The 26,984-nt window shown below is 46.0% G+C and overlaps 1 protein-coding gene across 1 annotated transcript in view; it reads left to right on the plus strand.

Annotated features, from left to right (window-relative positions):
* HHAT (hedgehog acyltransferase) overlaps window positions 1-26,984 on the plus strand; it is a 417,968-nt gene that overhangs the window by 292,974 nt on the left and 98,010 nt on the right. The window contains exon 10 of the mRNA XM_004700138.2: window positions 25,463-25,664. Within this exon, the coding sequence (XP_004700195.1) occupies window positions 25,463-25,664 (202 nt within the window). The remainder of the gene's footprint in view (window positions 1-25,462; window positions 25,665-26,984) is intronic.

Raw genomic sequence — 26,984 nt, forward strand, 5'->3', positions numbered from 1 at the left:
CAAGGCCCCAGGCACTATTCTTTCTGATAGCTGGGCACCATCTGCTTTCTTCACCACACTTTGCTGTAGCTCCCATACTATTGCGGGATCTCTTCATAAGGGCGAGCATACAGGAGAGCCATGCCATACGAATTAAATGGTCTTAGAGTGGAGTGAGAATTACGTTTGGTTTTTCTCGCATCACTCAATATTTTGCCCATTGAATCTTTCAACATTGCAACTCAAAGCTTGAATTTCCTCTTGAGTTCTTTCAGTTAAAATGAGTGTGTTCTTCATTTTTGGTTTTCTAACTGTATCTTTGCACAATTCCTTATAATACCTGACTTTGTCTTCTCAAGCTGCCCTGTGAAAATTTCTATTCAGCTCTTTGACATCATCATTTCTTCCATTTACCTTAGCTACTCTAGGATTAAGGGCCAGTTTCAGGGTCTCTTTTGACACCTACTTTGGTATATTCTTTCTTCTTGTCTTTTTAATGACCTTTTACTTTCTTCATGAATGATGTTCTTGATGTCACCCCACAGCTCATCAGGTCCCCTGTCATTAGTGTTCAGTGCATCAAATCTGTTCTTGAGATGTTTTCCAAATCCAGGTGCGATTGACTCAAGGTTATATTTTGGCTCTCTTGAACCCATTGGTCCTGCAAAATTCTAGCGTCCGATCTCCAGCTTTGTTTCTGTCACCGAGGCCATATTTCCAACTACAGTTCCTTCTTTGTTTCCAATTTTTGCATCTTAATGGCCAGTAGTTAACCATGCATCTTGATTGCATGTTTGATCAATTTCAGACTGAAGACTTTGGTAGAACTCTTCAATTTCTGAAGAGTTTTACTGGTTGATGTGTAAATTTCAATAATAATTGTAGTGATTGGATTTCCCTGAATGCGGAGAGACATTATCTTCTCACAGACAGCATTGCACATCAAGTTAAATCTTGAAAGGTCCTTTTTTAAATTTTTAAATCGCTTTATTAGGGGCTCATACAACTCTTATCACAATCCATACATAACATCAATTGTGTAAAGCACATTTGTACATTCATTGCCCTCATCATTCTCAAAACATTTGCTCTCCACTTAAGCCCCCGGCATTAGGTCCTCATTTCCCCCCCTCCCTCCCTGCTCCCCGCTCCCTCATGAGCCCTTGATAATTTATAAATTATTATTTTGTCATATCTTGCCCTGTCTGACGTCTCCCTTAACCCACTTTTCTGTTGTCCATCCCCCAGGGAGGAGGTCACATATAGTTCCTTATAATAGGTTCCCTCTTTCCAACCCACTCTCCCTCTACCCTCGCAGTATCGCCACTCACACCACTGGTCCTGAAGGGATCATCCACTCTGGATTCCCTGTGTTTCCAGTTCCTATCTGTACCAGTGTACATCCCCTGGTCCAGCCAGGCTTGCAAGGTAGAGTTTGGCTCATGATAGGGTGTGTGTGTGTGTGTGTGTGTGTGTGTGTGTGTGTGTGTGTGTGTTGGAGGAAGCATTTAGGAACTAGAGGAAAGTTGTATTTCTCATTGTTGTTATATCGCACCCTGTCTGGCTCATCTCTTCCCCGAGACCCCTCTGGAAGGGGATCTCCAGTGGCCTACAAATGGTCTTTGGGTCTCCACTCTGCACTCCCCCCATCATTCACTATGGTAAGATTTTTTGTTCTGGTGATGCCTTATACCTGATCCTTTCAACACCTCGTGGTCGCACAGGCTGGTGTGCTTCTTCCATGTGGGCTTTGTTGCTTCTGAGCTTGATGGCCACTTGTTTACCTTCAAGTGATCGTATCAGAGAGGTGAGCATACAATGGTATGATTTTTTGTTCTTTGATGCCAGATAACTGGTCCCTTCTGCACTTCGTGATCACACAGGCTGATATGTTCTTCCATGTGGGCATTGTTGCTTCTGAGCTAGATGGCCGCTTGTTTACCTTCAAGCTTTTAAGACCCCAGATGCTATATCTTTTGGTAGCTGGGCACCATCAGCTTTCTTCACCACATTTGCTTATTCACCTGCTTTATCTTCAGCGGTTGTGTCGGGAAGGTGATCATCATAGAATGCCAATTTAATAGAAGAAAGTATTCTTGCATTGAGGGAGTACTTGAGTGGAGGCTCAATGTCCATCATCTACCTTAATACTAAACCTATAAATATAGCCACCTAGATCTATTTCCCCATCCTCATATATAATATATTTGCATATGTACACGTCTTTAGCTAGACCTCTATAAATGCCCTTTGCCTCCCAGCTCTTTCCTCTATTTCCCTTGACTTTCCTCCTGTCCCAGTATCATGCTCAGTCTCCACCAGGGTTTTAGCAATTCCTCTTTGTTACATTCCCCTTGATCATGCCCTACCAGGCCTCCCACACCCACCTCACCACCAATTTGGATCGCTTGTTGTTCCCTTGTTCCTGGGTTTGTTAACACCACTTCCTTTTTGTGAATGAATGAAACACCATTCCTCTTCAATCTGTCATTCCCGGCAACATGATTTCTGATTCAAAATGGCCAATACCAGTCTTTTTTAACTTACTAACAGCTAGAATATCGAACTTTATGTGTTCCATTTCATTTGTGATAACTTCTAATTTTCCTAGATTCGTGCTTCATACATTCTGAGTTTCAATTATTGATGGATATTTGCAACTGTGTTCTCAGTTTGAGTTATGCCTTATCAGCAATGGAAGGTCCGGGAAGCTTTACTCCCACAGGATTGATTCCATCCAGGCCATCATGGTCAACTTTACTATGAGAAAGCAAATTTGAGTCTTATTTTGAGTGACTTCTGACCTGAGGGGCTCACCTACTGCCGATATCTCTGACAATATTACTCTATATTCATGAGGTTTTCATTATCTGACAATGTTTCTCTGCTATTCGTAAGGTTTTCCATGGCAAATTCCTCAGAAGTGGACAGCTTATTACTTCTTTGTAGTCTGTTTGTAGTCAGGAAGCTCTGCTGAAACCTGTTCACTTTGGATGCTCCTCTTTGTATTTGAAATGCCTGTGACATAGCTTCTAGCATCACCACCACAGGATGTCAAACTGATAGTCAAGTGGTGGGGAAGCATACATTTCTAATTTCTGTTAATTGATCCTGGTTTTGCTCCCTGATGCAACTTTAAGTATATCAGCTTTTCCACTGGGAAAGGAAATAACCTCTCTGAGCTTTATTTTCTGCATCATATAAATAATAGGTGGGGAAAAAAGAAACAAAGGTAAATGCACAGGATAGATTTGCAAACTCACACTAGTGAGATGCTAAGTACATTTCCTGGCTCACATTAGTGATGTCTTCTTTTGTTCTCCTCTTCAATTTAATGTAATATTCGATTTTGTATAAATTCCTTTCCTGGATATTACCTATAATATGAGGAAGTACCCCCCCAAACTCGGATTTTTTAAAAAGCTATGTATTTTAATTTCTTTACAAAAAACAAACAAACACCCTTATCACTTTCAACATACTCTTCATTACTTAATACCTTAGTCAAATCTGTGATTCCATTCTTGGAAACATTTTTCAAACTCATCTGTTTCAATGGCTGACAGCACTTCCCTCATTTTTTCTTCACCTCTTCTACATCATCAAATTACTGTCCTTTCATACCCTTCTTCATTCGTGGAAACAAAAAGAAGTACCACTGAGTAAGGTCAGGTGAGTAAGGTGGACTGAGATGACTGTGTGAGCAGGTGCATTGTTGTGGTGGCAAAACAAGACCCCATGTCTGCCACAAATCAGGCCTTTTTTGTGGCACCCTGTTATGCAGTCTTTTCAGTACCTCTAAATAGAAAGCTTGATTAGCAGTCTGACCTGGTGGAACAAACTCCAAATGTACTATCCCCCTCACATAAACAAACAAATAAACAAACAAACAAAACAAATGAACATCATCTTGATCTTTGATTTCACTTGACAAGTTTTTTTTGTTGAGGTAACAGTGGCGTTTTTCACTGGTTTGATTGATATTCGCTTTGGGGATCATAAGAATAGCACCATATCTCATCACCAGTAATGGCCTTGGCAAAAAACATCTGAGTCACTTCAGAGCTGTTCTTTCAAAGCACGACATGTTTCCACTTGACATTATTTCTCCTGGCCAGTCAGAACCGGTGACACAAAGTTCACAGCAACCCTTCTCAATCCCGTCTTCCTTTAAAATTCATTAAACTGAGCTCCAAGATAGTCCACATAACTTCCCCATCTCTTCAATGGTCAATCCTCAGTCTTCAAACATAAGGCCATAAATTTTGTTGACATTTTTGTCCATTCGGGAAATTGACAGATGTCCCAAATGAGGTTTGTCATCAATCGACATTTCACCTCTTTTGAAACGAGAAAACACTGGTGTTTTTTACCCCCCATAGTGCTGTCCTTGTGCGCTGTGTTAATATCACAACAATTTCGGTGGCATTTTTTCCCGAGCAGGAAACAAAATTTCACAGTTGCACACAGTTCTCTTAAATCAGACATCACAAAAGAAAGGGTTTGAGTGAAACTGCTTTATGAAAAAAATTCACTGTGACCAGAGAGAACCTTCCCAGGCGATGCCACTGGTGCACCAACTCAGAGCAAGTTGCTTGAAGCTCACCTAGTGGGAAAATGCGTACTACAGAAGCTCCGCCCAGCAGAGCTTTTTTCTGTTTTTTTTTTTTTTTGGTATCCCCTTATGTACTATAATTATACTTCTCAATTATTTATATGTATTTTATTCATAATGTACTATTATTGCATACCATTAGTATCTATTTGTAACTGTCATTTGTTTTACATTATTTTAAAAATTACTGTTCATCTCTCTTCTTATTTGATTATCATGTACAATCCTGTGACATGCTTTGTACAATGAACCTTCATGATGCAGGGACAAGGGAACAACAAGTGGTCCAAATCGGTGGTGAGGAGGGTGCAGGAGGCCTAGTAGGGTGTTATCAAGGGTAATGTAACTAAGAGGAGTTACTGAAACCCAAATGAAGGCTGAGCATGATAGTGGGACAAGAGGAAAGTAAAAGGAAATAGAGGAAAGAGCTGGGAGCCAAAGGGCATTTATAGAGGTCTAAATAGAGGCAGGTACCTATGTAAATATATTTCTATAGGAGAGTGGGGAAATAAATCTGTGTATATATTTATAGGTTTAGTATTAAGGTAGCAGATGGACATTGGGCCTCCACTCAAGTACTCCCTCAATGCAGGAATACTTCGTTCTATTAAACTGGCATTCCATGATGCTCACTTTCCCAACATGATCACTGAAGACAAAGCAGGTGCATAAGCAAATGTGGTGAAGAAAGCTGATGGGGCCGAGCTATCAAAAGATATAGCATCTAGGGTCTTAAAGACTTGAAGGTAAACAAGCAGCCATCTAGCTGAGAAGCAACAAAGCCCACATGGAAGAAGCCTGTGTGATCACGAGGTGCTGAAGGGATCAGTTATCAGGTATCAAAGAACAAAAAATCGTATCATTGTGATGAGGGGAGTACGGAGTGGGGACTCAAAACCCATCTGTAGGCAACTGGACATCACCTTACAGAAGGGTCGCGGGGAGGAGACGAGCTAGTCAGGGTGCAGTGTAGCAATGATGAAACATATAGCTTTCCTCTAGTTCCTAAATGCTTCCCCTTCCACCCCCACCTCCCACCACTATCACGATCCCAAATCTATCTTACAAATCTGGCTAGACCAGAGGATGTGCACCGGTACAGCTAGGAACTGGGAACACAGGAAATCCAGGACAGTGGATCCCTTCAGGACCAGTGGTGAGAGTGGCGATACCAGCAGGTGGAGGGAAGGTGGGGTGGAAAGGGAGAACCGATTACAGGGAGCTGCATATAACCTCCTCCCTGGGGGAGGGACAACAGAAAACTGGGTGAAGGGAGATGTCGGACAGTGTAAGACATGACAAAATAATGATTTATAACTTATCAAGGGTTCATGAAGGAGTGGGGAACGGGGAGGGAGGCGGGGAAATGAGGAGCTGATGCCAGGGGCTTAAGTGGAGAACAAATGTTTTGAGAATGATGAGGGCAATGAATATACAAATGTGCTTTACACAATTGATGTATGTATGGACTGTGATAAGAGTTGTATGAGCCCCCAGTAAAATGATTTAAAAAAAAATACCTTCAAGATGGAGACACTCTGGTCCAGCATCACTAAGTGTCTAGCATGTGGTGGCACTCAGTATTTTTTCTGTAAACATTTATTTCACAACCAGAAATACACGCAAGCACAACCTGGGAACAGAGAGTCGCTTGGTTTAATTCTAATGAGTAGTCAGTAAATCATTACATGATACTAGAACAGACACATGAGACACATGCCATTAGAAGCTTGGGTCTGGAAACTTGTGCCCTGAGCCAATGAAAGAAAAACAGTTGACCTTGAAGCATTGCTCGGTCCCTCACCATCTTCCAGATGCATTCTTGACTCCACCGTTGCACTTGCTGTGCTTTCTGAGTACCTTCCAACCTAGGCAACTTCTCTTCCAGGCTCTTATCAGACAACATTCTGTCATGAGTCATAACTGAATTGGCTACTTTTTGAAAGTAGACCACTAGACCGTTCTCCCTAACCTGAATTATTCTGGAAATTCCATTGAACCCCGTTCACCATCGCTGCCCTTGCTCGTATTTGAAATGCCAGTGATTCAGACTTTAGCTTCACAGCAACATGCAACCCACTGCAACATGGCAGACGGGGTGGAGCCTTGGCCATGGAATCAAAGAAGGGTCTGTTTCTTGTGCTCTCAAAGTAACCTTCCTCATGCCTGGGGGCTCATCTGTGCCACCCAAGACCAGGATAGTCATTTCCGAGTCACCTCCTTCCTTTGCCCTCCCCTTGGGCTCTGGGCATATGAGTCAGGTGCGCTACGTCTCTTCACACTCTCTCCTGTCTTGTCAGGAAACTGACAAGATGGTGATGGGGAAAACTGATCCCTGTTGGTTCATGGCATCTCAAGATGCCATGAAGCTCCACAGACAAAGGAGCGTGAAGCAGGCTTTGCTCCTTGGCCCCCATGCCAAGACTCTGCTCTGGAGACCACCTCTTGTCTGGGCTTTCCCCTTCAACACTCTTGGAAGCCAGTATCGTGGCAGGGGCAGGAAGAGTTGGGGACAGCATTCCTTCATTCAGTCATGGCTGCTCCTCTGCTCCCCAGAGGCTGGGTCTGACTTCTCTCTGCAGCCATTTAGCTACCTCTAGCCGGGGACTCATTGGTGACCTCTCCTCTGCGTTTTGATAAGTGAAAAGTCACAGCTAGTGCTTTCTAGCCCATAAAACGACGTCCCCCTATTCGGTGCCATTTAGAGGGTGTCAAGGGAGGAGCAAAGTGCCATCAAGCATGGTCCACTTCTTCCCCTAGCCCTCGGGATGTTGCTGTTCCCCAGGCTGGACTGCCATGGTAATGTCCATTTCTGTGGCTGACATCTTGGATTTATGATTTGAATGCCTGAGCAGGGGCAATTTTAATCTACAGCAGGCTCTGTCTTTTGTGACACATGTTAAATGTCATCCTTAGATTGCCTCTGTAAAATTCCAGTTCCTAAAATATTAATCTTTAATGTGCACTCAAGAGTTCATTCAATTACCACAGGACTTTTGAATAAGCAGCAGCATCCGGGCAGCACTCACTGCATTAAGGGGGAAATGCTTATCGGGCATTGTGTTTCCTGGGCATGGGGTAATGCTCTTGCTTTGTTTCCCTAAGTGTTGCCTGGCACGGGTGTGTCGGATGGTGCTGTAGATTGATTGTCATTCATGCCCGTCCCCAAGCATTATCGGTTTCCCCTCCCAGTGGCCAGCCTTAAAAGGTACAGTCTCTGATTGGGCTGGCGGATCATAATGATGATGAATGAGGAGCTTTGGAAATAGTCCTGTCAAAGCTGATTTGTCAGAGCTCTGATTTCAGTCAAGGGAGGAAGCAGCCTCATTCTTGCCATGAGCAACCATTTTACTTTGCTTATTTTTGAAAATAATTTCAGCCTCTGAGTTCCAGCTTGCACCACTCCCCACCAAGCTTTCTTCAGAAAGCAGTCTGTCTGGAATGGCTGTGGTTTGAAAGCAGTGCCCGTACGATAACCGCTGGCACTAACTTTGACTTTCTTCCCTTGCTGGGTGTTGGATTCTGTGTGGGGCCACCCCAAATGAACATTCTCATCACCAGTGTACCTCCTTCAAGGGGCATAAGAATACACATATCTGTAGAATTGATGGAGCTCCTATACCACTGGTATTTGAAATCCCCGCTGAGTCATCTATAATGGAGAGGTTTCAGTAGAGCTTCCAGGTGAAAACCAGCTGTGTTAGTCTGGATGGACTAGAGAAGCAAATTCATAGGCACTCATATGCGTGTAAGAGAGAAGTTTATATCAAAGAGCAATTGTACATTAAGAAAGCATCCCAGCCCAGTCCGGATCAAGTCTATATGTCTGATATTCCCCCATATATCAATACTAGTCCATAGATTCCTCTTTAGACTCACGCAGCCATTCAGTGTCGCCAAGTGCAGGAAGGTCACAGGCCAGTGGGTGGAAAGTTTTGTGGTTCCAGTGGTGGTGGAAGCATCTCAGCGCTGGCGTGGGTCTCCTTGTGGTTCCTCCAGCTCCAGGGCTCTGGCTACATCAGTGTAGCTCCATGTGGCTTGTCAGCAAGAAGATGAAGCAGAGAGTGTCTCCCACCTCCAGGGAAGAATACCGGAGTTCCCAGAATCCTCAGAAGAAGGTCATGCCCAAACGGAGGCCTCATTGGCTATGACCTGATTGACTGGCTAGACTCCACCCCTTTGCAAGTTGACAGGAGATTATGTAACTGCCACACCAGCTACGAAGGAAGGCTTGGTGATTTTATTCCCCAAATCAGCCAATGTTGGCAGAGATTTTGGCTCACTTATTTTGGATGGCCAACAGGAGGGACCAATCACTGGAGAAGAACATCCTGTAGGTGAAGTGGAGGTCTAGCGAAGATGATAAGAATCCTCAGTGGGGTGGGTGATGCAGAGCCACATGGTCTTGAAGATGGCATGGAACCAGGCACTGTTTTGTTCTGTGTGAAACATAAGATCATCATGAGTTAGGTCTGACAGCTAACAACGACATCAGTTTGCTCTAAAAGGCCTTTCTTGCACATTCTGTGCTGGTGAGCGGACCAGCGTTATCTCAGGGCAGCACAGAAAGGTGGTGACAAGTGGAATTCAGGGGCATAAGCTGATGTTCCAGGTGCTCCCTGTGCTGCCCATCAATCAAAGAAGATGGCAGATTGCTGTTTTCGTAAAAACCAGTAGCAAAACAACCCACTGTTGTTATTTATCATACATTTTCAGGGACACATACTTGTATGCTGATGTGCAAAATGTGTCGAACTCTAAGGACCTCCTTCTCTAGTTTTCTCTGAATTGTTCGAGTTGATCATCAATGCCCCAGGAAGTGACTGTCACTGAAATTTCTGAGCCTGGCTTACATAGCTCCATTCCCATCCTTCTCAGTCTTGAGGGTGTGTGTGTCCGTGTGCACACATGCGTGTGTGCTTTCTTGCTTATTTCTTCCTTCCCAACAATGACCCTCCTCTACCACTATACTTCTTATAACACACTGAAGCTGGAAGTGGCATTCATGGCCGAGGGAGAGATTTCCATACTCCTTTATTAGGAAAGGTAAGTTGAGTGATCTGGTAAAATGTCAAAGTCAGTGAGCTTCTTGTATGTGGCAATTCTCTCTTTTGCTTTATAATTCTGCCCCCAATTGATTAGGCTGTAACCTGCTCTGTGATTAGACTCGTTGAGGCAGCAACGCTTAGTTTACTATACAAATGTTGTTCTTGTGAGGTGCCCTCGAGTTGGTTCGACTCATAGTGACCCTGTGTCCAACAGAAAGAAGCACTGCCCAGTCCTGCGCCATCCTTGCAACGGGCTGCATCATCGTTGCAGCCACTGTGTCCACCTCTGGGCCAGGGCCTTCCTCTTTCTCACGGCTCCTCTCCTTTCCCAGGCATGACGTCCTTCTCTTGACAGTATGTCCAAAGGATGTTAGATAGTGTCTTGCCATCCTTCCCTCTACGAAGCATTCTGGCTGATTTGTTTGTTCTTTTGGCAGGCCACAGAACTTCCAATATTCTTCATCGGCACGTAATTCAAATGCATTGATTCTTCTTTGGTCTCCCTTCTTCAAGGTCCAGCTTTTACATGCGTAAGAAGGAATTGAAAGCCTGTGGGTTGGGTCAGGTGTTCCTTAATCCTCAAAGTAACATCCTTGCCTTCTGACACTTTAACGAGGGCTTGTGCAGCACACTTACCCAGTGGAATGCATTGTTGGAGCTCTTGCCTTCTGCTTCCAGGAGCATTGTTCGTGGATCCAAGCGAGACACGACCCCTGACAACTTCAGACACTTCTCTTCCTGCCACCATGTGCCCTATTGGTCCACTTGTGAGGCTTTTGGTTTTCTTTACATTGAGTTGTAATGAATACAGAAGGTTGTAATCCTGGATCTTCATCAGCAAGTGCTTCAAGCCCTCTTTGCTTTCAGCAAGCAAGGCTATCCATGTATCACAGGGTTTTAAAAAGCCTTCCTCCAATCCTGATGCCACGCTCTTCTTCATATAATCCAGCTTTTCTGATTATTTGCTCAGCATAGGGATTGGATAGAAATGGTGAGAGGATACAACCCTGACACACACACCTGCCTTTCCTGCTTTTAAACCCTGCAGCATTTCCTTGTTCTGTTCACACTGCTGCCTCTTGATCCATGTACAATTCCATGTACAATTCCACATCAACACAATGAAGAGTTTGAGTTCCTGTTCTTCTCAAGGTTATTCAATTTGTCATGAAACACACAGGCAAATGCTTTTGTGTGGTGAATCAAACACAAGTAGGCATCTTTCTCAGTCTGCTTTCAACCAGGATTATCTTTCTGACATCAGCAATGACACCCCTTGTTCCATGTCCTCTTCTGAATCCCGGCCGGAACCTTTGGGAGCTCCCTGTCAATGTACTATGCAAACAGGGTGTATGCAGCCTTCTGGTAGGAATGATTGGGGACTGGTAGGAACAAGTGGGACTTGTTCAAGTACTGGGCAAAATAAGTGACTATAGTCTCCAAGGGGTGGGATACTTTGTAGTCTGGTGGAAGGGCCATGGCTTCAAGTTGACAAGAAGTAGGCTGACATAAGGGTAAATTACAGAGAGGTTAAGAGTGACCCTGCACTACCATCAAAAGAAGAGCCTGAAATAAATAAGCATGTTTTGGACTAAGGGTCTCTCTGCTAAGAACTTCCTATATGAGAGAGCGAGCGAGCTGTAACCCAAATGATGGCATGGCACACGGAGAAATGGTCACAATCCCAGCAGGAGCATCAGTGTGAGTGACAAGAACCATAGGGCTGGTAGACAACTGTGCTGATACTTGCCCGAACACAGAGATAGGTGGCCACAGTAGGTTTGCTAACTCATGAAGAGGTGGGCACCCTTATGTTTGGACAGCCTTGCTGGGGGAGTAGGATCCTGCTGGGCACTTGTTGGCAGAGCTATAGCAGTTGCTCTAGCAGGGTAGATGCCCAGCAAAGCCCAGCAGTGCGCCCAGCGAGGAGAAGGGCTATTTACTTGCAGGCATAGCCGAGAACAAGCCTGGGAAGCTGTACTGAATGCAGAGCTGTCACCTGTCTCCTAAGTTGGATTTTGTTACTTCCAAGTTTAACCTGATCCCAAGTGGTAGCCTCTTATTTTCCTAATGAGTCACATGATCACAAGTGTGGGCTGTGACTTATGTGCAGCCATTGCAGCCCAGCAGAGAAGTAGAGAGTACTGTGGAGGGTGGGGGTGGGCGGCTGCTGATGTCAGCAAAGCTGGAAAGATCAGAGAGTGGAGATATGACTGACTTCCACCACGTGGGATTCAGCTCCACAGGCACCCCCAGTCTCTATCCCACCTCTTGAGGAACTGCCGCTCAGTGATGACACTTAAGTCACAAGTTTTCAATATTCCAACTCGGGTTTCAGAAACAAAACTATTTAACACTAACTTTGCTGGTTGAATGTCCCTTTCCTTTTGGGGAGTTCTGTCTGTCAGCTTCCTGGGGAAGTTGGCACGTGCCCACCTTCTCTTTCCCTGCCAGCTGGTCCCTTTGCTCAGGGTATCTCCTGTGGGCCTCTGTGGTTTTGTCTTTGTAAATATTACGCTCCAAAGCGCTTAGCACTTCAGAGGAAAGCATCGCCTCGCAGAAGTGAGCAGTGACATTTACTTATGAAGCCACACTTCATCGCTGGAGAATCATCTTTGGTTTAAAGAGAAGTGGCCGTCTTAAGGATGAAGGAGGGGAAGGATGAGGAGTCTGGGAAGCCAGGGAGAGAAAGGAAAGGGCAAGGAAAGACGGCGGTTGGTTGGTGGTCAGAACTCGTTGAGCACTCCCTAAGTTCAGACTCGGAGGCGAACCAGAAAGAGCGCCTGATGGCCTTGTAAAAGTGCTGAACTTGTGAGTGGTCTGCACTTGCCGGCTTGATAGCCTAGCTCCGAGATGCTCTCGAGCTGCACGCCAGCAATCCACAGGAAGCACTTCCACTGAACATGCCTGAAAAGTAGAGAAATGAGCCAAGAGGAACCCTGGAATGAGACACAATGCTCCTTTAAGTGCATTTTGGGTCCAGATAGTGGGAAAGGTGGCCAGGGCCCCTCTATGGTTGGTGGGTGGGGTGACGTGGATTCCAGAGCTCAGACGTATGTGGGAATAGGACAGCTCATTGGTTTGAGTGGGAAACGTAGTTTTGGAGAGTCAGGATGGAAATGGAGACCTAGCATTGTCACCAAGTCAGGTCTGCCTCACAGCGACCTCTAGGGCCGAGTTTCTGAAGTATAAACCCTATGGGAGCAGACAGACTCCTCTTTCTCCTGTGGAATGGCTGGTGTGTTTGGACTGCTGACCTTGTGGTTGGCAGCCCCCAAGGTCACCCACTGGGGTTCTTTAGTGTGATTGTGAAATGACTTTGAAAAAGCTTGCCTGAGGTGCTGAAGACATTCGTGTAATGAGAGTCTACTGTAGAAGGGACCCCGAGGGTAAGAACTTTGCTGTCATTATTAGAGAGGACAATGGGGGCTGCCTGCCCCCTTTCCCTTCCTGTTACACCCTCAGCTGTTAATGTTTGTTACCAACTGCCCAACTACTGATGGGACTCGATGGTGATGAACTGTGTTTCCTGCAGGAGCCCTGGTATCACAGTGGGTTCAGCATCGAGCTGCTGAGAGGCCAGAGGTTCAAAGCAACCACTTGTCAAGAGAAAGAAGAGGCTGCCTGCTTCCTTAAAGACTGACAGGCCCAGAAACCTGCTGGGGGCAGTTCCACTCGGCCCCCTTGGCTCGCTATGAGTCGGGATCGATAGATTCAGTTAGGTTTTTGCTGTTGCCATGGGAACCTACAGTAGACACCTGGCAAGGCCATGCCCCTTTCCTCTGTGAGGGCCTTGAACATCACCACACACACAGAGAAACGAAACAGATGGGAAATGAGATGGTAGCCAGTGAGGCATTTCTTTATTGCCTTTTTCTTTAGAACGCTTTTTTGTAGAGGTGCCCAGCCATTGTACCAGCACAGTCACCTTTCTGTCACACGAGTTCATTTTGGAGTGGACGCTTCCCTGAAAGCCATGGTCAGGGAGCTAGGAGCTGAGGACTGGCCAGGGTGGCCGCGAGCAGCAGGGGCAGCAAGCGAACATCCAGGAGAAGCCAACAGTGCCCTGGGCACTCAGAAGAGACAGTGTTAGGGAGGTTGTCCTTTCGGTTCCTGGGTTTGGGGGCAACTGGTGACTCCAGGGTGTAGGAACGTGGGGGTAGGGAGTCACACATACCCCACTCTCCCTTTGACAGGCAGGAAGTCACACGTAACCCCAAGACTCACCCCCCCACCCCTCCAGCTTTGCCCCTTTGCTCCTGACTTTGCATACACACCCCTTCCCTTCTGGCCTAGGGAAATGCATACCTGCTTTTATCTTCCCCTTGGGAGGAAGGGGGAAAGACAGGCAGGCGGCCAGGAGATCTTAGTGGTTATTCAACTGAGCCTTCCAGGACCTTTTTATTAGTGATCAGACTCGCCTCCACAGCACTGAAGCGTACGAACTAGCTCTCTGGCTCCTTTGCTCAGACCTTCTAAGAAATCTGTTTCATATGATGCTTATGCATGACCCCAAATAGGCATGGGCCTGGGAGCAGAGGTCTTGCCATTTGCGCAGGCCAAAGAAGCTGTTGGGGAATGCCACGAAGGGTGACAGCACCCCCCCTGTGGGTTTCACCTTTCCCTGGGCTTTGAGGGGTCCCCGGATGTGCCTAGAAGCTGGTTCTGCAGCAGCGGGTAATGTAGGGTTCCCTCCCCAATCTGTGTGAGGATTGTCATACTACCGAGGCTCGTATGTTATTCTGAGGTGCCTCGGACTCCCAGTGACCCCACATTCAATGAAGTCGAACTCTGCCAAGCCCGGCTGCACTCCCACGGTTGGTTGGGGGTAACACTGTTGTGATTCATAAGGTTTGCATTGGCTGATCTCGGGGAAAAGATGACCAGGTTTTTCTTCCTAGTCAGATCTTAGTGTAGAAGCTCCTATGGAAGGTGTTCAGCATCAGAACAACACACAGGCCTCCGCTCAGGAGGTGCATAGGCGGGAACCATGCCTGGATCTCCTGCCCGGAAAATGAGAATTTTACCGCTGAACCTCCAGAGCCCCCTGGGAGAATATTTACCCCCACCTGTTACCTCATCACCATTAAGCTGGTCCTGACGCGTGGCGACTCCATATGTGTCCAGAGTAAGACTCTGCGCCAACGAGTTCTCAGTAGCTGATTTCCCAGAAGAAGGTGGTGACCAGGCTTTATTTCAAAGTGTGCCTAGAGAGGGAGTCAGCCCTCCAACTTTTGCTTAGCAGCTGCACACATTAACTGTGTATCACCTAGGGACTCCTGAACCACTGTGTAGCACCTAGGGACTTCTGAACCACTAATAATCACTACTTAAAATGAAGAAGAAGAATTTATAAATTATTAAGGGGACATGGGGCAGGGAGGGCAAAATGAGAAGCCAATGCCTGGGACTCAAGTAGAAAGAAAATGTTTTGAAAAAGATGACAACATATTTCCAGATGTGTTTGACACAATGGGTATATATATATGGATTGTGATAAGAGCTGTGAGAGACCGCAGTAAAGTAAATTTAAAAATGATTATAACAAGTAAAACTGCATACAGACTTTCTTTTGGACCTGCCCAGTGCAGGAGCCAGAAGGGAATGGCTGCAGTACTCCGTAGATAACAGGGAACCTGAGTGGAAGGGCAAGGATGATTTCATGTAAAGCAGTGGTGATGGACCAAGCTAGGCTAAGGTGTGTTTCAGTGTGACTCACCTGCGTACTCTCTATGGGCACCTGAGTAGCCAATATCACATGTAATGGAGAACAGTATTGTGGGATACGGCTTATCCATCAACTTAAACCAGAACCAACAAGCCTTGTATGTGCAGGTTAAACTCATAGCGTTGGACACTTCATCCAATACGTAGTCTGAACTTGGTGTCTGAATATTATGGCTAATAGTTTTAAGTAAAGAACATCTTTAAGTAAGCTGTTCAGTATCTGGGTGCCTTGAAATAGTTATTAAGGACATAGGGATGCTAAGCCTCTATGACAATGGCATTTGGTTTTTTTCCTTGAATACCAATGTGATGCTAGCCCATTATTAGTAAATATGCATCCTGCCACCTGCAGAATGAGGACATTTCCAAAGCTTTGAACAAGTGTGGCCTCACCTGATTTTCACAGTAATCTATCCTCCAAGCAGGCGTTCGTATTCCCGTGCATGCACCTGAGTAGGTTTAAGTAACTAATAAGCTCAGGTTTACACACATTGGTAGGGGCCAGAGCAAGACCCAAGGCCATGGCCTCCAAGCACTGTGCTCCTCCTTGTCCCCTGCATTGCAGCTGTCCCTGTTAGGCTGTGGTCTGTTGGCAAAGACAGTTAAAGAGTCACTCATGCTCTTTCCCCCTCTTCCCTGGGGAGCAAGCTAGAGAATTGTTTCAGCCAGTGTCAGGGTTTGGGCGGAAGAATGGGGTTAAGAATTCCCTCTGGGATGAAAGGTATAGGTTTGGGTTTCACCAGCACAGTACTCTTAACTCTCTGAGCTTTGTGAAATGAAATATGTTTGCATATTTAATGTTGTCATCTAATTACATGAACTTTGACGTTGAAGTATGCACTAAAGATAGCTTGACTTTACTTTCTGTTTTATAATGTCTACAGCATTTTGTTTGCCAAGTAGGGCATAGCACTTTTAACAGGTAATTTTTCAGAGTTGCATATGACACCTAAAGCCAGCATATTTCCATAAAGGAGCTGAGAAGGAGTCCAGCTCAAAATGTGCCCTCTGCTGTGAAATGGGCTCCTTCTGAGCGCTGCAAAGGAACTTGGCGGCTCGCTGGTTCAAGGTTTACCTGCTGAGCGCAAGGGCAGTAGCTGGAGCCCCTCAGAGAGGTGTGAGGGAATCTGCTTTCACAAAGCCACACAGCCCTGGAAACCCTCGGAGGCGAGTCCACTCTGTCCCATGAATTGGAATCGACTCAAAAGCGTGGCTTTGTTTTTTAGTTTTGTTTTTTATTTGGCCTCTAGAGAGGATGAAGTGTCTAGTTGTCCATTAACCAACTGCTGGTTTTTACTTATTAAAATTCTATTATCATCTGTCCGGGGCATGAAGATATTAAAAGTAAATTATATTCTGTGTGCCTCTTCCTGTTGAGAACTTTCAGTATTTGCCTTAATCTGGTTTCTCTGGAGGGGCAAAATGAGTCAGACATGAATCTCTCTCAGTATCTATGGAGATGGATTTACTTCAAAGAAATGGCCCCTGCAGTTGGAGGCGGTGAGGACTGGCCGGTCCCAAATTTCTAGGTCAGGTGGCAGGCTGGAGACCTCTGATGGCTCATGGGACTGTGGGGACTGGTGAATCAGAAATCTGCATATTGGAGATTTCTGTAGGGGTCAGAGGTCAGAAGACAAGAAGAGTAAAAGTCTCCGAGCTGAGCAAGGGGACCTTGGCCAGATATCCATGTATATACTGGAGGTAGGCCACACCCCTCAGGAAACTCCCTTTCAACTGACTGGTTGACCAGGTCAGTTCACATCATAGAACGTCATTACATTATATTATGTTGTGGATGAGCAACCTGTCTAAGGTCTGCCAAGCCATTGAACATTATTAACTATTCATTTAGTGGTATAGACAATTTCTGCTGGTTAAATAGAGTTGGGCTATTCAAAGGAGACATTCTGGAAGAGGTAGGAAACCACCTGGACTCTGCAGACTAAGGAGCAACAGGAAAATCAGAAAAGATGGAGTAAGGTCTCCTAGAGGTAAAAATGTTATCACCAAAGGTACGGACATCTCCTGTTCAGGATTCTATGATTTCTCAAGAGAACAGTGGGGTGGAAGGTAGAACGCTAAGGCGGAGATAGATTAGCATGATGATACCTGCCTGCCTGTGATCGTGGTTTTGCATCAACTTGACTGGGCAAGATTCTCAGGAGTTTGGCAACTCGTGTGTGCTAATTTCCCCATGATTAAAGCTGCTCAGGGATGCTGTCTGTTTCCAATGTACATGGAGACTGTGGAAAAGCTTGCATTCTTTTTTACTGGGTCAGGATCCTGCGTCTAGCTCATCATCTGACTTCTGGTTCTTTGAACTTGAGCCGGCAGCCTGTTACATTGCCTGCTGATCCTAGAAGTTGCCAGCTGCCTGCCAACTTAACTGTAAAACTTGCAGTCATTTGACTCTGAAGGCAGAAGTGTGCCATCTGACCCGTCAATCTTGGGTTCATCAACCCCTGTACCAACATGAGTCAGGAGAAGAATCCAGTCTGATTCTGACCAACATACTTGGAACTTGCTTGCCTCTACAACTGCATAAGCCATTTTCTTGATGTAAATTATGTATATATATGTGTGTGTGTGTGTGTGTGTGTACAAGCTTCACTGGTTTTGCTTTTCTGGAAAAGAAGCCACTGCCTTCACCCTATGAAACCAAAGGTCATGGAATCCTTAGAAGTTCCAAGTCCAGCTCAACTTTATCAGTGGGACAGTAAAAACTAAGTTTTTGAGTGTGTTAGGTGCCTCATCCTCTTGCCTTGTTGGGAGCCTGGAATTAGCCAATGACAGAGTGTTTAAGGATAGTGTATAGGTCCTTGGAAAGGAAGAAAGTTGTGGTTTTCAGATTAATGTGTTTACCAGGTGGAGTCTCACCGCCCCACCTCCAACTCCAAGATGTAGGTTATATTCTTGTTTCTCACAGTGGCTGCAAAGGAGAGAGATTTGTGCTCCTCTCCAACATAGACCCACTCAGCAGCTGCTCCATCTCTACCCCAATTCTCACCAAGCATCCATTCCTTATGGCCAGTGGCCAGACATCTGCAGGATGCTAGCATGGTGAAGATAGCAGACATCCTCCGTGCTGGAATGACAGAGGAATTATTTGGTCTGCCCATACATTGAGGTTAAATCTTTGGTCTCTGGTTCTGAGCAATAGCTAAAAGATCTCATTGGTCTACCCAGCGGCAAACCCATTGCTATGAAGTCTGTTTCAACACACAGTGATGGTGTAGGACAGAGTTGAACTGGCCCATAGGATTTCCGAGACTATAGTCTTTACACAAGCAGACTGGCACACCTCCCTCGCATGGGGTGGCTGTTGAGTTTGAAATGCTGACCTTTGGGTTATGAATTGGGTGCTCTTGCCACTGCTCCCGCAGGCTCCTCATTGGTCTACATCCCTTCATAAACAGTGAGCGTTGTTCTTTGGAGCAAGACTCCTTTGTTAGAAAGGTGTGTTTTCAGTTAATAAAATACTAGTGAGCATTTCTGTGAAGACTGTGTTGAAGATCTAGTGAAATAAAAAGACTGGCCCACTGAGAACCATTCCATTTATGATAAGGGGTATAATATAATAGAACATAGACCTTAGACCAGAGGGTTCTAAGTTTAAACCCTATCTTTCTCGTATAAAGTAGTCCTGGCCATAATTACTCTCCATGATTAGAAACAACATACAGTGAAACCTATACCTCAAAAAAGAAAGAATCTCACTACCACCGAGGTGATTCTAACTCATAGCAACCCCATGCGACAGGGTAGAACCGCCCCTGTGAGTTTCTGAGACTGTCACTGTTTATGGGAGTAGAAAACCCCGTCTTTCTCCTGAGGAGCAGATGGTGGTTTTGAACTGCAGACTTTGCAGATTGAAGTCCAATGAGTAACCACTATGACACCAGGGTTCCTATACATACATGGGACAGTACACAGTGAAACTATCTATCGTGAGAGTGAGTCCTCAATGGGACTCCCTGATTTTTCTAGATCTTGCTAGTTTTCCACCTTTGACAGGCTACAGTCTTACTACTTTTCTATTTCTCATTTTTGTAGAAAATATTTGAACTTTCTAATGAAAGCTTTTTGTCTTAATATAGTGTTAGAGCAAGTTGACTAGAGAAACACATTCAGGGACACTAATTTATTTATAACATCCCAGCCCAGTCCACATCAAGTCCATAAGTTCTATACTAGTCCATACAGCTCTCTTCAGACTCACGCAGCCACATGCAGTGATGCAGAGTGCAGGAAGGTCACAGGCCAGTGGGTGCAGAAATGTGTGGATCCAATGGTGGTGGAAGCATCTCCAGGGAGGACACAGGCCTCCATGTGGCTCATCAGAGGAAGGTGAAGGCAGAGATCTCAGTTGCCCTCCAAGCTGTGACCTGATTGACAGGCTAAACTCCACCCACATGTACCTACAGGAGCCATGTTGGCACAAAAGACCTAACTATAACACACCGGTTCTGGTTTTTGCCTGCTTTACTGTACATAAAACCCCTGGAGCATAGGCACTCAGGATTAATACTGTTTATCAGATTGTATCCACCACTCCTCTACCAGTTTGTCATACTCTGATGGTGTATATACCACTCTGATGTTGGAAGCTATGCCACCAGTATTTCAAATACTAGCAGAGTCCCCCATGGTGGATAGGTTTCCGCTGAGCTTCCAGATAAAGACAGACTAGGAAGAAAGGCTTACTGATTTACTTCTGAAAATTAGCCAGTGGAACTCTATGGATGACAACAGGATCGTGCCCCGTACAATACTGGAAAATGAACCCATAGGTTAAAATGCAGTACAACTATTCGCTGGCGAATCCGATGGTCTCACACAATGCCAGCCTCTGGGAAGATGGGGCAGGATTGGGTAACGTTTTGTTTTGTTCTATATGGGGCCACCACGAGTCAAAGTTGACCTGATGGACCCTCACAATAACAACAGCATGGGCTGTCAGCTCATCGTTTTGAGGTAGGGGTGTGCTATTGACGAGGTGTTGAATTGACGCCAGGAGGTGCTTGTGAATGTGAAAAGTGGCTGAAGGAAAATGCTCATCTCCTCGATCCTCATTCTCCGTGAGCAGGGACCACGCGAAGCCAGCCACACCCAGAGCCACTGCCATGCAGCACTCCTTTTATTGCTGCTCAGGGAGTGAGACTGATTGCTTCCTTCCTTCCGTTGGGAAATCAGTTTCACTGTGCAGCAGGTCTCAGACAGGATTCTGTTTGTATTAATCGTGGAATAGACTAGTCAAATCTGTACAAAGAAAACACACCATTCATTGTCCTATCAAGTGCAGGTAGACAAAAATCCCTAAACCAAACCCACTGTCCTCAAATAGAATGCCACTCACAGTGACCCCGAAGGGTTTCCATGGCTGTAAGCCTTCATGGGTGCAGACTGTCCCTTCCTTTTGCACGGGAGTGACTGGTGAGTTTGAACCAGTGATCTTTGGATTCGCAGCCGAACTGTGAACCACTGCACCACGAAAGGAACTATTTGGTCTATTCAGGAATTGAATTTGTACCTCTGCTCCTCTGTCACTGAGCAATAGCTGAAAACTCTCCTTGGTCTACCCAACTGCAAACTCACTGTCATGGAGTCAGCTGCAGCACAGAGTAGAACTGGCCCGTAGCATCCAAAACATTGTGATGTTAAGACTTAACGCGTTAACCCGGTGGGGGTCTCGCCATCACTCCCACCTCTAACTGCAGGGCAGACGCTTGTGTTGTTTCTGAGAGTGGGGTCCTGGAGAGAGATTTGTCCTCTTCACTTATCCCATCCAGCAGCAGCTCATCTCCCACCCGAATGACCATGACACACCCGCTTCTTCTGCCCAGTGGCCAGACACCAGCATGGCCCAGGGAGCAGGCATCACCTCTGCTTTCACTTCTCAGTAGTACCTATGCCTCTAGACACGCGGAACGACACAAAGGCCTTTCTCTTCCAGGCTGGAACCATACCCCGTTCTGATTTGAAATGAGCAGCCTCTTGTCCTTGGAGATCTGCCATATATGAATTTCTGGAATAAAAGTAGCTCTCAGAGATTTCTGTCGGCTGTCATTTCAAAGGCAAAGTAACAAAGCCATCGTGCCAGGAGACACCTAAAGAGCTGGGTGTGTAATTATGGCACTCGATGATGCCTCCTCACAAGCTTGAGAGTGTGCCCTTTCACAGCATTGAATCCAATATTAAGTGCCATTAGTGTAGATGATAAGACAGAGAAAGGAAGGTTTGGCGCTTTTGATTTTGATTTTTTAACTCATGGCAATTTTTTTGTGACGCATGCAACTTGCTTCTTACAATAGTTAAGATTCAAACAGAACCGGAACCACAATGTGAAACAGTTATATTGGGCTAGGAGAGTGATTAGACAACTTGTGTTCCAAAAACATAAATAGCTTCAAAATGTCTTTAAACAGTAGTCATTCATTAGACTCTTGAAAATAGCTCGCTCACGCTGTTCTTCCTTTCCCAGCAGCCTTGCCACACGCAACACATTGCATAAAATGAAGGGCCACGCAGGGAAACAAACGCCCAGGTGGGCGCAGTCTTAGCCTTCACCTACATGGGCGTGAAAAGATTCCCCAGAATTGGGGTTGATGTTGGGCCGCTGCACCTGCCACCACCGATAGTCAGGCTGCCTTTAGGGGGCAGCAGAGCACCAAATAAGGTTGCCCAGGGCTCTGCTGACTAGTGGCTCCTTCTTAACCCAATCCCTCTTGAGGTCTTTGGTGGGGTCTTTACAGAGAATACCATCCACCTCCCCTTTGCCTAGCAAAACCCATCCTTTAGGCCAGTGGTTCTCAACCTTCCTAATGCTGCAACCCTTCAATACAGTTCATGTTGTGGTGACCCCCAACCATAAAATTATTTCTGTTGCTACTTCATAACTGTCATTTTGCTACTGTTATTTATCGGGCGACCCCCCAAAGGGGTCTCGACCCACAGGTTGAGAACCACTACTTTAGGCCTTTCCGTTGCTCTTAATACTTTCCATACCCCATTTGACCTCCCTCATGCCCTCCTCTTAAAGTCCTCCTGGAAAGATGAGGTTCTCTGCTCCCATAAAGAGTAACATTCTTGGAAATTCACAGAAGCAGTTCTACTTGGTCTTACAGAGTCAGAATTGGTGCATGAGAGTGAGTGAAGTGTGGTGTGGTGTGGTGTGGTCTGGTCTACAACTCCTACATCTACTATGGAGCTTGTCTGCGATTGTCTCACAACCAAATTCACTTGTCCTTTGGCAGGAGCACTGTCACGTGTCTGTGTTACCCACAATACTGGGGGTGTCCCGGAGCCTCAGATCCATGCTTGACATCAGATGAGGGAGCCCTTGGTCTGTACTGGCTCCGTGTTTGTGAACACCGTTGCCAAGATGGCCTTGTTATTACCCAGGAGAGCACTGTTTTATTGTTTCTCTGTTTTGAAAATGATTGCATTTTTACATGCTGCATTGGCAAGTGGTCATCTGAGATTAGAGTGAGTGCTGGCTTTGAAAACAAACTCAGATTGAAATGGAAAAGACTCACTTTGGTGCAGAGAGAGCTGTTTCTATTCCAGCTCTTCCCCTTCCAGCTTGTGCCTTGGACAAGCTGCCTTGTAATCTGCTATCTGCTCCTTTATGAAAGGGGACTCTCCAAGGGGCGTTGGTGGGTTGGTGGGTTACCAGTTGGGCTGCTAACTACAAGGTCAGCAGTTTGAACTTGCCAGTTGATCCCTGGGAGAAAGATGATGCTTTCTGCTTTCATAAAGATTTATAGTCTCAGAAACCCACAGGGGCAAGTCTACTCTGTCCTATAGGATCACTGAGTTAAAATCAACTCGATGACAGTGACTTGGATTTTTTGTTTGAGGGTGATCATACATTTATCGTCTATATGAAGCACATGGGGAGTGAAAGGGAATACTCTAAACATAAATATACTTTAAACATACAATTATATCGCCATTTGAGATATTTATTGACATAAATTGATTTTTTTTCTTTTCTCTTTCTTTTTGGTTTGATTATAAAAAAATGTTCTACTCAAAAATTAAATGTATTTGGTGCTTCCAACCCACCAGCCATTCTGCAGGAGAAAGATGTGGTAGTCTGGTCCTGTAAAGATTACAGCCTTGGAAACCCTAGCCTGAGCTCTCAAAAGAAGCCAAGCCAACTAGATAAATGATAGCTAGATGGTAGGTGGGTAGAGAGAAATGTATATCAAGAAAATGCCTCCCACAGTTGTAGAAATGCATAGGCCCAGTTCAGTTTCCTGTCCTTGGGTCAGGTGTTATGGTGGAGGCTTCTCCTGACTTGAGTAGCTTCAGGGATAATGCACCCAGGATCAGCAGGACGACCAGAGGCTGCAAAGGTACATGCAGCCAAGGTCAGCAAGTCAGGCTTGTGACTGAAGAAATGAATGCATCCAAGGTCAGATGCCATCTGCTGATGGCTCCCAACATTGGCAAGTCACATGTCAGGCAGTTGTCTGAAGTCCAAAGAACCGGAGGTGGACAAGCCTGGTGCAGAATTCAGACCCAGAAAAAAAGTTAACAATCTTCCCTGGCAGCATCCCCTGACCTAGGAATTAGGCCACATCCCTGAAGAAACATCCCTTCAATTAAACAAAAGGGTTGCACTTCACCTCAATCTTCCCTAACTGCTGGCCGGTCACAGCAGATCTCAGCATGGAGTTAGATGGCATCACGGGGGATTACTATATCTCCACTGCCAAACCACAGAGAGCCCGTGCCCTGTGGAGTTGACACAGAACCTGATTGGATTTCACATGTCAGCCATGGATTTCGTCAAAAACTCTACCAAGGGCTCAAGTAGAAAAAAAATTTTTGAAAATGATGATGGCAACATAGCAACATATGTACCAATGTGCTCCACACGATGGATGGATTGTGATAAGAGCTGTACGAGCCCCCAGTAAAATGATTAAAAAGAAACTCTTTTCAAAATAAAATTTCTTCTAAAAAATGAAAATAATATGTAAACAGGAAATACACTAAGCTGGCTAGAATGACAGGCATAAACCAGGTGTAAATCATACGATGCTTCAAAGGATCATACAAAACATATGTATAAAGACTCTAGTTCTGTGCCTGTAACACACTCAGTATCCAAGCAATTGTTCCCCTTTCCCTCCTGAGGCGCTGGATCAGACACACTGACTTAACAGTAAACGAAACCAGTGTCCATGGAGCGGATGGATCCCCTCTCGTTAGAGGCTCCTGCCAGAGTAAAATGTGCGCCAAGGGTTTTCAATATTTTTGGAACTGGGTTGTCAAAGCCCTACTTCCGAGGCACCTCTGGGGGGATTCCAACCACCAGCCTTCCAGTTAGTAGCTGAGAGCGTAACTCTCCGGGCTACCCAGGGCCTCCCAACACGGAAGACTTACCTTTCCAACTCCCATGGCACAAAGAGTGTATCTCCTGCTCTTAAGGTCCTGGCAGCCCAAGGTGTGAGTTGTGGCCATCTCTATTGGGAAAACCCTGATGGCAGGTGTGGCCCTGCCTCTGTGTATTCAGCCAGCTGTCTCCGAGAGCAGCACATGGTGAGGGGGTGACTGTGCATTGGGGGGATGGGGGTTGGGAGGGGCATGGCTGGGAGCCCCGAGCTGCCTCTGGGCAGCCTGCCTGGAAAGCTGAGGGAACCACATTGGGTGCTTCTCCGGCGCCCATGACTACAGTTCAAGGGTGTGCTTCCACCAAACGCCATTAGATAATGGGTTTTTTATAACTTTCATGGCTTCAACAGAACTCATGTGGCTCCCTGGAAATTTGGTGTCCGCAGTTAGCCAGCAGCATACTGGCATTCGGTGCGTGGACACGCGGGCTGGGCCCGGCCCTTTCTGCAGCTCTACACGCGCTGTGCCTTCCTTCCCTGCTTGCTGGGCTCCAGCCTGGGTGCTCTTTGTCCCTGGCCGTTCATCTCACAGAAAGCCCGACAGAGCCGAGGGCTGGGTTTCTGCCAGCTCCTTGCGTGATGGAGAATCCAGGGACCCGCAGCGGGTGAAAAGGAGAAACAAGCCCAGGGAGCAGGGGTGTTGCAGCGACCGGCCTCCGCATGGCCTTGACCGCCTCTTCTTTCCCCAGGTACGTGTACATTCCGGTAGGCGGGTCCCAGCATGGCCTGCTGGGAACACTGTTTTCCACCGCGATGACGTTTGCATTCGTGGGCTATTGGCATGGCGGATATGATGACCTCTGGTGCTGGGCCGCCCTCAACTGGCTGGGAGTCACTGTGGAGAACAGAGTCCGAAGGCTGGTGGCGACGCCGTGCGTCCAGGACCGCTTGGTGAGCCAGGGCCCCTGCTTGGGTGGGGGTGGGGGTGGGCACAGAGCTGGGCTGGGGGAGTAAGTGGCATTGGCTCTTCCTGACGGACAGGTACATGTGTTTGGCGTCCGTGAGCTAGAGAAAAGAGACTGATGCATCCATTCAATGGTTTTAAAATACATATTTGGACAAGAAGTGGCGGTGGGGGATGGGAGCAATTTACACCCATTCTTCTAAACTTAGGAAGCCTAACAGGGCAATGGCAAGCGCTCAGCTGCCAACCAAAAGGTTAGTGATTCGAAGCCAACAGCGGCTCCGTGGAGAAAGACTGGGCAGGTTGCTTCGGTAAAATTTACGGTCTTGCAGACTCTAGCGCTGACCGACTCTACCCTACCGGTCACTACGAGTCAGGACTGACTCGATGGCAGCGGCTTTTAAAAAGTATATTCCGTGTGTGTGTGTGTGTGTGTGTGTGTGTGTGTGTGTGTAGTCATCTGTACAGATGGTTATTCTAATATCGCCTTGGGACTACCTGACCATGCCACTCAACCCATTTATAGGCACCCTTTTGAATGTCTATGTAACTTTCTACTGTGCAGATATGCCATCATTTAGTTCATGTGTTGTTAGTTGTCCTCATGCGTGTTCCAACTCACTGCGACTTCCAGCACGATGCCATCTTCGTGATCACCCAGATGCACGAGTCTGTTCTATTCCCGATTGGGAAGCCCTGGGCTTCCCTCTGGTTAGCTGACCTTCTACCAACCGCAATATCCTGTTCTAGCCATTGGATTTTTCTACCAGCATACCCAACTATGTGAGCCAAAGCCTGCTCATCCTCCCTTCTAAGGAGCCTGCTGGTTGTATTTCTTCTAAGACCAGTTTGTTTGTTCTTCTGGTATTCTGCAATAGATTCAGTATTCGTTACCAACACCACAGTTCGAATGCTTCATTGTTCTACTTCCTTTTTCCTTGCCCAACTTTCTCTCGTACATGTGAGGCAGCGGAAAAGACCAGGGCGTGGATGGGCACATCTTAATAAAGTGACCTCTTTGGCTTTTGAAACAGTAGAGAGGTCTTTTTAAAAAAAATCATTTTATTAGGGACTCATACAACTCTTATCACAATCTATACACACATCAATTGTGTAAAGCACATTTGTATATCATTCTCAAAACATTTTCTCTCCACTTAAGCCCCTGGCGTTAGGTCCTTATTTTTCCCCTCCCTCCCCACTCCCCCCTCCCTCATGAACCCTTGATAATTTATAAATTGTTATTTTGTCATATCTTGCCCTGTCTGACGTCACAATCCATACATACATCAATTGTGTAAAGTGCA

This window comes from Echinops telfairi, unplaced genomic scaffold (assembly GCF_000313985.2).
Source record: "Echinops telfairi isolate 266 unplaced genomic scaffold, ASM31398v2 ScPeMD7_7424;HRSCAF=8462, whole genome shotgun sequence".
NCBI classification, from domain to species: domain Eukaryota; kingdom Metazoa; phylum Chordata; class Mammalia; order Afrosoricida; family Tenrecidae; genus Echinops; species Echinops telfairi.